The sequence below is a fragment of the Rhinoraja longicauda genome, chromosome 5 (genome assembly GCF_053455715.1).
Source record: "Rhinoraja longicauda isolate Sanriku21f chromosome 5, sRhiLon1.1, whole genome shotgun sequence".
Classification (NCBI taxonomy): domain Eukaryota; kingdom Metazoa; phylum Chordata; class Chondrichthyes; order Rajiformes; family Arhynchobatidae; genus Rhinoraja; species Rhinoraja longicauda.
The window spans coordinates 85896541-85910491 of NC_135957.1; the positions used below are offsets into that span (position 1 = coordinate 85896541).

The 13951-nt window shown below is 48.4% G+C and overlaps 1 protein-coding gene across 1 annotated transcript in view; it reads left to right on the forward strand.

The window, feature by feature from the left end:
* LOC144594076 (uncharacterized) overlaps positions 1 to 13951 on the forward strand; it is a 67463-nt gene that overhangs the window by 17385 nt on the left and 36127 nt on the right. The window contains exons 5-7 of the mRNA XM_078400263.1: positions 5588 to 5687; positions 5797 to 5913; positions 8655 to 8749. Of these exons, the coding sequence (XP_078256389.1) occupies positions 5588 to 5687; positions 5797 to 5913; positions 8655 to 8749 (312 nt within the window). The remainder of the gene's footprint in view (positions 1 to 5587; positions 5688 to 5796; positions 5914 to 8654; positions 8750 to 13951) is intronic.

Sequence of the window (13951 nt, forward strand, 5' to 3'; positions counted from 1 at the left end):
CGCCAGAGACCCGGGTTCCATCCCGACTACGGGTGCTGTCTGTACGGAGTTTGTACCTTCTCCCCGTGACATGCGTGGGGTTTTTTTTCCGAGAACATTGGTTTCCTCCCACACTCCAAATACGTACGGATTTGTAGGTGAATTGGCTTGGTATAAATGTAAAAAATATCCCCAGTGTAGGATCGTGTTAGTGTGCGGGGATCGCTGGTCGGCATAGACTTGGTGGGCCGAACGGCCTGTGTACACGCTCTATCTCTAAACTACAGTTCCAAAAAATTATACTTTAATGGGTTCCATCTGCTTTTTCAAGTAAATGGATATTTTAAAAGCAGAGATAGATAGATAGACAGACAGACAGACAGACAATAGGTGCAGGAGGAGGCCATTCGGCCCTTCGAGCCAGCACCGCCATTCAATGTGATCATAGCTGATCATTCTCAATCAGTACCCCGTTCCTGCCTTCTCCCCATACCCCCTGACTCCGCTATCCATAAGAGCTCTATCTAGCTCTCTCTTGAATGCATTCAGAGAATTGGCCTCCACTGCCTTCTGAGGCAGAGAATTCCACAGATTCACAACTCTCTGGCTGAAAATGTTTTTCCTCATCTCAGTTCTAAATGGCCTACCCCTTATTCTTAAACTGTGGCCCCTTGTTCTGGACTCCCCCAACATTGGGAACATGTGTCCTGCCTCTAACGTGTCCAACCCCTTAATAATCTTCTCATCTTCTCCTCTCATCCTTCTAAATTCCAGTGTATACAAGCCTAGTCGCTCCAGTCTTTCAACATATGACAGTCCCGCCATTCCGGGAATTAACCTAGTAAACCTACGCTGCACGCCCTCAATAGCAAGAATATCCTTCCTCAAATTTGGAGACCAAAACCGCACACAGTACTCCAGGTGCGGTCTCACTAGGGCCCTGTACAACTGCAGAAGGACCTCTTTGCTCCTATACTCAACTCCTCTTGTTATGAAGGCCAACATTCCATTGGCTTTCTTCACTGCCTGCTGTACCTGCATGCTTCCATTCAGTGACTGATGCACTAGGACACCCAGATCTCGTTGTACGTCCCCTGTTCCTAACTTGACTAGATAGATAGATAGATAGATAGTTATTTATTTATTTATCTATCTATCTATCTATTTATTTATTTATTTATTTATTTATTTATTTATTTATCTATCTATCTATCTATTTATTTATTTATCTATCTATCTATCTATTTATTTATTTATTTCACAAAATGCTGGGGTAACTCAGCAGGTCAGGCAGCATCTCAGGAGAGAAGGAATGGGTGATGTTTCGGGTTGCTTCTAAACTCAAATCCTCTCGCAATGTAGGTCAAAATGCCATTAGCTTTCTTCACTGCCTACTGTACCTGCACGCTTACTTTCAGTGACTGATGTACAAGCACACCTAGGTCTCGTTGCACCTCCTCTTTTCCAAATCTGACACCATTCAGATAATAATCCGCCTTCTTGTTCTTGCCATCAAAGTGGATAACCTCACATTTATCCACATTACACTGCATCTGCCATGCATCTGCCCACTCACACAACCTGTCCAAGTCACCCTGCAGCCTCATAGCATCACCCTCACAGCTCACACTACCACCCAGCTTTGTGTCAACCGCAAACTTGGAGATGTCACATTTAACTCCCTCGTCTAAATCGTTAATATTTATTGTAAATAACTGGGGTCCCAGCACCGAGCCTTGTGACACCCCACTAGTCACTGCCTGCCAATCTGAAAAGGACCCGTTAATTCCTACCCTTTGCTTCCTGTCTGCCAACCAGTTCTCTATCCATGTCAATACTCTACCCCCAACACCACGTGCTCTAATTTTGCACACTAATCTCTTGTGTGGGACCTTGTCAAAGGCTTTTTGAAAGTCCAGATACACCACATCCACTGGCTCTCCATTATCCATTCTACTTGTTACATCCTCAAAACATTCCAAAAGATTAGTCAAGCATGATTTCCCCTTCATCAATCCATGCTGAATTTGACCAATCCCATCACTGCTTTCCAAATGCGCTGCTATAACTTCTTTAATAATCGACTCCAGCATCTTCCCCACTACTGATGCAAGGCTAACTGGTCTATAATTCACCATTTTCTCTCTCCCTCCTTTCTTAAAAAGTGGAGTTACATTGGCTACCCTCCAGTCCACTGGAACTGATCCAGAGTCAAGAGAACATTGGAAAATGATCACCAATGCATCCACGATTTCTTGGGCCACCTCCTTGAGTACTCTGGGATGCAGACCATCAGGCCCTGGGGATTTATCTGCCTTCAGTCCCAACAGTTTACCCAACACCATCTCCTGACTAATGTGGATTCCCTTCAGTTCCTCCCTCCCACTAGATCCTCGGTCCCCTAGTATTTCTGGGAGATTGTTTGTGTCTTCCTTAGTGAAGACAGAACTAAAGTACTCACCTAACTGTTCCGCCATTTCCTTGTTCCCCATTATAAATTCACCTGTCTCTGACTGTAAGGGGCCTACATTTGTCTTCACTAATCTTTTCCTTTTTACACATCTGAAGAAGCTTTCAGAGTCAGTTTTTATTTTCCCCCCAAGCTTTCTTTCATGCTCTTTTCCCCTTCTTAATTAACCCCTATGTCCTCCTCTGTTGAGTTCTACATTTCTCCCAGTCCTCTGGTTTGTTACTTCCTCTGACCAATTTACATGCCTGTTCCTTGGATTTAACACGATCGTTGACTTCCCTCGTCAGCCACGGTTGACCCACCTTCCCCGTATTATTTTTTCGCCAGACAGGGATGAACAATTTCTGGAGTTCATCCATACGGTCTTTAAATCTTTGCCATTGCATCTCCACTGTCAACCCCTTAAGTATAATTTGCCAGTCTATCCTAGCCAATTCCCGTCTCATACCTTCACAGTCTCCTTTATTCAAGTTCAGTACCCTGGTCTCTGAATTAACCGTGTCACTCTCCATCCTAATGCAGAATTCCACCATATTATGGTCACTTCGGAAAATGCTGGAGTAACTCAGCAGGTCAGGCAGCATCTCAGGAGAGAAGGAATGGGCGATGTTTCGGGTCGAGACCCTTCTTCAGACTGATGTCAGGGGGGCAGGACAAAGGAAGGATATAGGTGGAGGCAGGAAGATAGAGGGAGAACTGTGAAAGGGGAAGGGAAGAGAGGGACAGAGGAACTATCTAAAGTTGGAGAAGTCAATGTTCATACCGCTGGGCTGCAAGCTGCCCAAGCGAAATATGAGGTGCTGTTCCTCCAATTTCCGGTGGGCCTCACTATGGCACTGGAGGAGGCCCATGACAGAAAGGTCAGACTGGGAGTGGGAGGGGGAGTTGAAGTGCTCAGCCACCGGGAGATCAGGTTGGTTAAGGAGGACTGAGCGAAGGTGTTGAGCGAAACGATCGCCGAGCCTGCGTTTGGTTTCGCCGATGTAAAGAAGTTGACATCTAGAGCAGCGGATACAATAGATGAAGTTGGAGGAGGTGCAGGTGAACCTCTGTCTCACCTGGAAAGACATATTTCTCTTGGGCAGAGTCTTTCCAGGTGAGACATCGGTCTCGACCCGAAACGTCACCCATTCCTTCTCTCCTGAGATGCTGCCTGACCTGCTGAGTTACACCAGCATTTTGTGAAATAAATACCTTCGATTTGTACCAACATCTGCAGTTATTTTCTTATATTATGGTCACTGTTGCCCAAGGGGCCTTGCACGACAAGATCGCTAACTAACCCTTCCTCATTACACAATACCCAGTCTAGGATGGCCTGCCCTCTAGTCGGTTACTCTACATATTGGTTTAGAAGACCATCCCGTGTACATTCCAATGTACTGATACATGATAAGGAAACTAATCTGAGGAAAGACATTCTTGCCATAGAGGGAGTACAGAGAAGGTTCACCAGATTGATTCCTGGGATGGCAGGACTTTCATATGAAGAAAGACTGGATAGACTCGGCTTGTACTCGCTGGAATTTAGAAGATTGAGGGGGGATCTTATAGAAACTTACAAAATTCTTAAGGGATTGGAGAGGCTAGATGCAGGAAGATTGTTCCCGATGTTGGGGAAGTCCAGGACAAGGGGTCACAGTTTAAGGATAAGGGGAAAGTCTTTTAGGACCGAGATGAGAAAGTTTTTTTTCACACAGAGAGTGGTGAATCTGTGGAATTCTCTGCCACAGAAGGTAGTTGAGGCCAGTTCATTGGCTATATTTAAGAGGGAGTTAGATGTGGCCCTTGTGGCTAAAGGGATCAGGGGGTATGGAGAGAAGGCAGGTACAGGATACTAAGTTGGATGATCAGCCATGATCAAATTGAATGGCGGTGCGTACAGGCTCGAAGGGCCGAATGGCCTACTCCTGCACCTATTTTCTATGTTTCTAAACCCAACATTCAATTTGCTACAAAATGTGTTTTACTCCTCATTTTAAATTCCGTTTAGTTTAGTTTAGAGATACAGCGCGGAAACAGGCCCTTCGGCCCACCCAGTCCATGCCGACCAGCGATCCCCACACATCCTACACACACTAGGGACAATTTACATCTATACCAAGCCAATTAACCTACAAACCTGCACGTCTTTGGAGTGAGGGAGGAAACCGAAGATCTCAGAGAAAAACTGTCGCGGGGAGAACGTACAAACTCTGTACAGACAGCACCCGCGGTCAGAATCAAACCTGAGTCTCTGTCGCTGTAAGCGCTGTAAGGCAGTAACTCTACCGCTGCGCCACCGTGCCACACAAAAATGTCTCAGCATCCAGAGGTTTTGAAGTCATTTAATTAGAATGAGTGGAACAGCGTGGAAACAGGCCCTTCGGCCCAGCCTGCCCACACAAACCAACACTGTCCCAGCCACACTAGTCCCATCTGCCGGTGTTCGGCCCATATCCCTCCAAACCAGCCCAATCCATGGACCTGTCTAACTGTTTCTTAAACATTGGGATAGTCCCTGCCTCAACTACCTCTCCCGGCAGCTCGTTCTGTACACCCACCACCCTCTGTGTGGAGAAAGTTACCCATCAATAGACAATAGGTGCAGGAGTAGGCCATTCAGCCCTTCGAGCCAGCACCGCCATTCAATGCGATCATGGCTGATCACTCTCAATCAGTACCCCGTTCCTGCCTTCTCCCCATACCCCCTCACTCCGCTATTCTTATGAGCTCTATCCAGCTCTCTCTTGAAAGCATCCAACGAACTGGCCTCCACTGCCTTCTGAGGCGGAGAATTCCACACCTTCACCACTCTCTGACTGAAAAAGTTCTTCCCCATCTCCGTTCTAAATGGCCTACCCCTTATTCTTAAACTGTGGCCCCTTGTTCTGGACTCCCCCAACATTGGGAACATGTTTCCTGCCTCTAATGTGTCCAATCCCCTAATTATCTTATATGTTTCAATAAGATCCCCCCTCATCCTTCTAAATTCCAGTGTATACAAGCCCAATCGCTCCAGCCTTTCAACATACGTTCAGATTCCTATTAAATCTTTTCCCCTTCACCTTAAACCTGTGTCCTCTGGCCCTCGATTCACCTGCTCTGGATGGGATTCCGTGCGTCTATTGTTATTAATTGTTTTAAATTCTATTGCAGAAGTGGCAGCTGTACATTGAGAGACAACCGCTGCGATTTTATGACAGGGAATTGCTCCCCCATTTGGTCTTCGTCACTAAGCGTTTGTCGGAGTTTGTAGGTACAGAATGTTTCACCTACTCTTCATTCCTTGCTCAACTTGCATTCCACAGCCTTTACCGAGTCTCCACCATTTTGACACATTGCACCATGTTGTTGCTTCATTTCAGGATGTTCTCCAGCAGATTTGGTGCTGGTACCGAATGTCACGATGGCAATGAACATTATTGTGCGAAGTCAGGACCTGAAGGCAGGAGACACAGTGTTCATGCTCAGCGACACCTACGGTGTGTACATTCAGTTTCCGTGAGGTTCAGATTGACATTCCACATTGGCCTTCATCGGTCAGAGTTAGGGTCGCCATCTGTCCCGTGTTAACTGGCACATCCTGTATTTTGGGCTAAATTTGTTTGTCCCGTACGGGACCGCACCTGTCCCATATTAGGCCCTGGGGCCGCTGTAGGCCCGGGGGGGGGGGGCTGTAGGCCCGGACGCTGTAGGCCCGGGGGCCGCTGTAGGCCCAGACACTGTAGGCCCGGACACTGTAGGCCTTGGGGACCGCTGTAGGCCCTGACACTGTAGACCCGGACACTGTAGGCCCGGGGGGGCTCTGTAGGCCTAGAAACTGTAGGCCCAGACACTGTAGGCCCAGACGATGTAGGGCCAGACACTGTAGGCCCAGACACTGTAGGCCCGGACACTGTAGGCCCAGACACTGTAGGCCCGGGGGGGCCGCTGTTGGCCCAGACACTGTAGGCCCAGGGGCCTCTGTAGGCCTAGAAACTGTAGGCCCAGACACTGTAGGCCCGGACACTGTAGGCAGGACACTGTAGGCCCGGACACTGTAGGCCCGGGGGCCGCTGTAGGCCCAGACACTGTAGGCCCGGGGGGGCCGCTGTAGGCCCAGACAGTGTAGGCTAATGGAATGTGTTCCGGGAGCGGGGCCAAGTGTGTTTGCCTGACGGAGGTTGCGTAGCAACCTGCCTCCCTGCCCAGGCGGCCGCCATTGGTGGAGCGGGAACATGTGGCCGCTGGCTGGGTGAGGTCACGTGGGGCGCGGGCAGTGATGTCACATTTTGGCCCTTATTTGAGAGTTAGAAAGTTGGCAACCCTAGTCAGAGTATTGAGTATAGAAGCTGGAAGGTCATGTTGCAGTTGTATATGACGTTGGCAAGTATTTAGAGTATTGTGTTCAGTTCTTGGCACCATGTTACAGGAAAGATGTTTATCAAGTTGGACAGGGTACAGAGGCGATTTACGAGGATGTTGCCAGGACTAGAGGGTGTGAGCTATAGGGAGAGGTTGAGCAGGCTGGATCTCTATTCCTTGGAGCGCAGGAGGATGAGGGGTGATCTTATAGAGGTGTACAAAATCATAGAAACATAGAAAATAGGTGCAGGAGGAACCATTTGGCCCTTCGAGCCAAATTGTGATCATGGCTGATCATCCACAATCAGTAACCTGTGCCTGCCTTCTCCCCATATCACCTTGATTCCACTAGCCCATAGAGCTCTATCTAACTCTCTTTTAAATTCATCCAATGAATTGGCCTCCAATGCCTTCTGTGGCAGAGAATTCCACAAATTCACAACTCTCTGGGTGAAAAAGTTTTTTCTCACCTCAGTTTTAAATGGCCTCCCCTTTATTCTTAGACTTTGTGGCCCCTGGTTCTAGACTCCCCCAACATTGGGAACATTTTTCCTGCTTCTAGCCTGTCCAGTCCAGGAAAGTATTTAGAGTATTGTGTTCTGTTCTGGGCACCATGTTACAGGAAAGATGTTTATCAAGTTGGAAAGGGTACAGAGACGATTTACGAGGATGTTGCCAGGACTAGAGGGTGTGAGCTATAGGGAGAGAGGTTGAGCAGGCTGGGTCTCTATTCCTTGGAGCGCAGAAGGATGAGGGGAGATCTTATAGAGGTGTACAAAATCATGAGAGGAATAGATTGGGTAGACGCACAGAGTCTTTTACCCAGAGTAGGGGAATCGAGGACTGGGGGACATAGGTTCAAGGTGAAGGGGGAAAGATTTAATAGGAATCTATGAATCCGAGGGGTAACATTTTCACACAGAGGGTGGTGGGTGTATGGAACGAGCTGCCAGAGGAGGTAGTTGAGGCAGGATCTATCCCAACATTTTAAAAACAGTTGGACAGGTACATGGATTGGACAGGTTTGGAGGGATATGGACCAAACGCAGGCAGGTGGGACTAGTGTAGCTGGGACATGTTGGCTGACGTGGGCAAGTTGGGCCGAAGGGCCTGTTTCCACGCTGTATCACTCGATGACTCCGTGACTCTAAACCAAATATTTTTATCGTTTATTGAATGCAAAATTCCTTACTGGTTCCAATCTGTGCAGGCATTTTTAATGGGAAATATAGTCGAACAGTTGTACAGCCGGGAAACAGGCCTTTCATGCCAACTTGCCCATGCCCCATCTTTATTAGTCTTTATTTATAAGCCCGCATTTGTCCCACATCCCTCTAAACCCCTGAATTTGTTAGGGATTTATGGGTCTCACTGATGAAATAGATGTTTAGATAAGTTTTAAAGACACAGGGTAGTAACTGGCCCATTTACCAAGCCAATTAACCTACAAACCTGCACGTCTTTGGAGTGTGGGAGGAAACCGAAGATCTCGGAGAAAACCCATGCAGGTCACGGGGAGAACGTACAAACTCCATACAGACAGCACCCGTAGTCGGGATGGAACCCGGGTCTCCGGCGCTGCATTCGCTGCAAGGCAGCAACTCTACCGCTGTGCCACCGTGCCGCCCTTAAATCTAGAATAAAGACTTCACAATGTAGGCAATAGGTGCAGGAGGAGGCCATTCGGCCCTTCGAGCCAGCACCACCATTCAATGTGATCATGGCTGATCATTCTCAATCAGTACCCCGTTCCTGCCTTCTCCCCATGATTGATTAACCAACTTGCAAACTAACAGTGAGTAATTATAGGCCTGGCAAAGCTACTGGTGGTTGAATAACGTGATGCTGAACGACTGATTGAAGCTTTTGGTTTGTGCAGGGGCCGTGAAGAAGCTTCTCGGACAGGTTTGTGAAGAGCGAGGGGCCACGCTGCAGGAGGAGAGCCTGGAGTATCCACTGACAGGGCCAGCACAGGTGTGGCTGTCAGACCTGTTCCATCCACGTTCACAACGCGTCCTAGACTTCAACCCCTTCTCCGTTAATTCTCCCACTTGCAGTCTTTGTCTTTGTGGCTCTTTACGGATCTATTCAAGGCTTTTTCATCTCTTTAGTTGAGATCAGTTTAGAGATACAGCGCGGAAACAGGCCCCTCGGCCTACCGAGTCCGTGCCAACCAGCATCCCACACACTGACACTATCCTACACGCACTAGTCGGTTCTTTTACACGTTGGTTCAAAAATCCATCCCGTATACATTCCTGTGTACAGTTTTGGTCTCCTAATCTGAGGAAAGACATTCTTGCCATAGAGGGAGTACAGAGAAGGTTCACCAGATTGATCCCCGGGATGGCAGGACTTTCATATGAAGAAAGACTGGATAGACTGGGCTTGTACTCACTGGAATTTAGAAGATTGAGGGGGGATCTTATAGAAACTTACAAAATTCTTAAGGGGTTGGACAGGGTAGATGCAGGAAGATTGTTCCCGATGTTGGGGAAGTCCAGAACAAGGGGTCACAGTTTAAGGATAAAGGGGAAGTCTTTTAGGACCGAGATGAGAAAACATTTCTTCACACAGAGAGTGGTGAGTCTGTGGAATTCTCTGCCACAGAAGGTAGTTAAGGCCAGTTCATTGGGCTATATTTAAGAGGGAGTTAGATGTGGCCCTTGTGGCTAAAGGGATCAGGGGGTATGGAGAGAAGGCAGGTACGGGATACTGAGCTGGATGATCAGCCATGATCATATTGAATGGCGGTGCGTACAGGCTCGAAGGGCCGAATGGCCTACTCCTGCACCTATTTTCTATGTTTCTATGTGTACTGATACATGATAAGGGAACCCAACATTCAATTTGCTACAAAATGTGCTTTACTCCTCATTTTAAATTTAATTTAGTTTAGTTTAATTTGGAGATACAGCACGTAAACAGGCCCTTCGGCCCACCGAGTCCACGCCGACCAGCCATCCCCGCACTATCCTACACGCACAAGGGGACAATTTACACTTAAACCAAGCCAATCTGCCTACAAACCTGCACGTCGTTGGAGTGTGGAAGGGAACCAAATATCTCGGAGAAAACCCACGAGGTTCCGGGGACCCGTAGTCAGGCGGCAACAAGTGGCAACCATTTTGGTTTATTTGCATCTCGCGTATGTGGAGATCATCGTTAAACTAACAAAACACCCAAAGACTCTTGTGTTGGGAGGGAACTGCAGATGCTGGGTTTACACCAGAAACAGACACAAAAGGCTGGAGTAACTCAGCTGTTGAGTCACCATCTCTGGAGAAAAGGCATAGGTGACATAGAAACATAGAAAATAGGTGCAGGAGGAGGCCATTCGGCCCTTCGAGCCAGCACCGCCATTCACTGTGATCATGGCTGATCATCCACAATCAGTAACCCGTGCCTGCCTTCTCCCCATATCCCTTGATTCCACTAGCACCTAAAGCTCTATCTAACTCTCTCTTAAATCCATCCAATAATTTGGCCTCCACTGCCCTCTGTGGCAGAGAATTCCACAAATTCACAACTCTCTGGGTGAGAAAGTTCATTCTCACCTCAGTTTTAAATGGCCTCCCCTTTATTCTTAGACTGTGGCCCCTGGTTCTGGACTCGCCCAACATTGGGAACATTTTTCCTGCATCTAGCTTGTCCAGTCCTTTTATAATTTTATATGTTTCCATAAAATCCCCTCTCATCCTTGTAAACTCCAGTGAATACAAGCCCAGTCTTTTCAATCTTTCCTCATGTGACAATCCCACCATCCCAGGGATCAATCTCGTGGACCTACGCTGCACTGCCTCAATTACAAGGATGTCCTTCCACAAATTAGGAGACCAAAACTGTACACAATACTCCAGATGTGGTCTTAATGTATCGGATCATTGAGGGCGTGCAGCATAGGTTTACTAGGTTAATGCTGGAATGGCGGGACTGTCATATGTTGAAAGACTGGAGCGACTAGGCTTGTACACAGTGGAATTTAGAAGGATGAGAGGAGATCTTATCGAAACGAATAAGATTATTAAGGGGTTGGACACGTTAGAGGCAGGAAACATGTTCCCAATGTTGGGGGAGTCCACAACCAGGAGCCACAGTTTAAGAATAAGGGGTAGGCCATTTAGAACTGAGATGAGGAAAAACTTTTTCAGTCATAGAGTTGTGAATCTGTGGAATTCTCTGCCTCAGAAGGCAGTGGAAGCCAATTCTCTGAATGCATTCAAGAGAGAGCTAGATAGAGCTCTTAAGGATAGCGGAGTCAGGGGGTATGGGGAGAAGGCAGGAACGGGGTACTGATGGAGAATGATCAGCCATGATCACATTGAATGGCGGTGCTGGCTCGAAGGGCCGAATGGCCTCCTCCTGCACCTATTGTCTATTGTGTATTGACCCTTCTTCAGACTGAGGGTCAAGGGAAAGGGGAACGAGAGATGTCGACCGTATTTAGGACAAATTAATAAAAGATATGCAGAAAGCAATGGTCAGCAAGGAAATGTGGAGCCCACAATGGTCCATTGCTGGCTGCGGGGCTAGGTGATAACGAGTTCGACAGACAGTGGAACTCAACAGGACAACAGTGAAACTAGCAAGAAGACTGAGGTGGGGGAGGGACGGAGAGAGAGGGGATGCAAGGGTTACTTGAAGTTAGAGATATCAATATTCATACCGCTGGGTTGTAAGCTGCCCAAGACTCTTAGCAGCAGAAGAACAAAAATATGCCACAGTCATACACCGATCAGCCAAAACATTATGACCACTGACAGGCGAAGTGAATAACATTGATAATCTTGTTACAATGGCACCTGTCAAGGGGTGGGATATATTAGGCAGCAAGTGAACAGTCAGTTCTTGAAGTTGACGTGTTGGATGCAGGAGAAATGGGCAGGAGTAAAGACCTGAGTGACTTTGACAAGGGCCAAATTGTTATGGCCAGACGACTGGGTCAGAGCATCTCTGAAACGGCAAGGCTTGTGGGGTGCTCCCGGTCAGCAGTGGTGAGTACCGACCGACAGTGGTCCGAGGAGGGACAAACCACAAACCGGCGACAGACAGGGTGTTGGGCGCCCAAGGCTCATACAATACAGAGAATACAGAATACAGAGCTTTATTTGTCATTCGGTACCAAGGTACCGAACGAACTTACATAGCAGTCACACAAAAAAAAAAAAACACAAGACACATGACCCCAACACAAACGTCCATCACAGTGACTCCAAACACCCCCTCACTGTGATGGAGGCAACAAAACTTCCCCTCTCCTCCCCACGCCCACGGACAGACAGCTCGTCCCGGACCGACCCGCACTGTCCCCGCAAGGGGATGGGAGTCCCCGCGGCCGAGCCGCACCGGGCGCTGAAACGTCCCGCGGTCGATCCGGGCGATTGAAGGCCCCGCGGGACGTTTCATCGATGCGCGAGGGCAACGAAGGCTATCCCGTCTGGTCCGAACCGACAGAAGGTCGACTGTGGCACAAGTCACAGAAAATGTTAATGGTGGTCACGGGAGGAATGTGTCACAATACACAGTGCATCGCACCCTGCTGCGTATGGGGCTGCACACGGAGGACCAACAGCATATTGGGCAGGTGAGCATAATGTTTTGGCTCATCGGTGTTTAAAATAGTGACAAGGGGGTTGGTTAAAGAATTGCTTCCAGAGAATTTTGGAATAGGGATCCCAATTCCAAAATTTCTCTGGAAACATTCTAAGATATTAGGTCCTAATATCTAACTGTGGCAGATATAGAGTGATAGAGTGGTACATCATGGAAACAGGCCCTTCAGCCCAACTTGCCCACATGTTCCATCTTGCCAACATGCCTAGGGTGGTAGTAGGGTCTCAACCCGAAATGCTGGGTCTCATCCATCCCTTCTCTCTTCCCTCTGCCTCTGAAGGCAGTGGAGGCCAATTCTCTGAATGCATTCAAGAGAGAGCTAGATAGAGCTCTTAAAGATAGCGGAGTCAGGGGGTATGGGGAGAAGGCAGGAACGGGGTACTGATTGAGAATGATCAGCCATGATCACATTGAATGGTGGTGCTGGCTCGAAGGGCCGAATGGCCTACTCCTGCCCCTATTGTCTATTGTCTAGGACATCTACAACGCACGCTACCTCAGGAAGGCCAGCAGCCTCTGCAAGGACCCCACACACACCCCATGCCACCGTCTGTGAACTCCTGCCGTCTGGCAGACGGTACAAGGCCTTCTTGAGGGCCAGAGGAAACGCAAGGCCCGGTCTACCTCCACTTCCACTGCAGCACCCATCCACTTGTGCCCTAGGTGTGGGCGTGCCTTCCGGGCCCGGATTGGCCTCACCAGTCACTTCCGGACCCACAGTCACCAATCCGCAGCGGTAGAGTTACTGCCTTACAGCGAATGCAGCGCCGGAGACCCGGGTTCCATCCCGACTACGGGCGCTGTCTGTACGGAGTTTGTACGTTCTCCCCGTGACCTGCGTGGGTTTTCTCCGAGATCTTCGGTTTCCTCCCACACACCAAAGACGTCCAGGTTTGTAGGTTAATTGGCTTGACAACATCCTGGCAAATCTTCTCTGAACCTTTCCAAGAAGGATTGCCCTAAATATTCCTCTTGTGATATTGTGCACCTCTATAAGATCAACTTGCTCACCCATTTGGTGTATAGTCAATAGAAGTGACTCCAGTAGGAAAACAAAATGGCGGATGCAGGTTTAAATCGAAGGTAGACACAAAAAGAAGGGTCTCGACCCGAAAACATCACCCATTTCTTCTCTCTAGAGATGCTGCCTGACCCGCTGAGTTATTCCAGCACTCGGTGAAACGTCACTTATCCATGTTCTCCACAGATGCTGCCTGACCCACTGAGTTACTCCAGCACTCTGTGAAACGTCACCTATCCATGTTCTCCACAGATGCTGCCTGACCCGCTGAGTTACTCCAGCACTCTGTGAAACGTCACCTATCCATGTTCTCCACAGATGCTGCCTGACCCACTGAGTTACTCCAGCACTCTGTGAAACGTCACCTATCCATGTTCTCCAGAGTTGCTGTCTGACCCGCTGAGTTACTCCAGCACTCTGTGAAACGTCACCTATCCATGTTCTCTAGAGATGCTGCCTGACCCGCTGAGTTACTCCAACTTTTTGAGTCTGACTCCTAGAACATCTCCTTTCTAAAGGTACCTCCTTTTATTCTGAGGCTA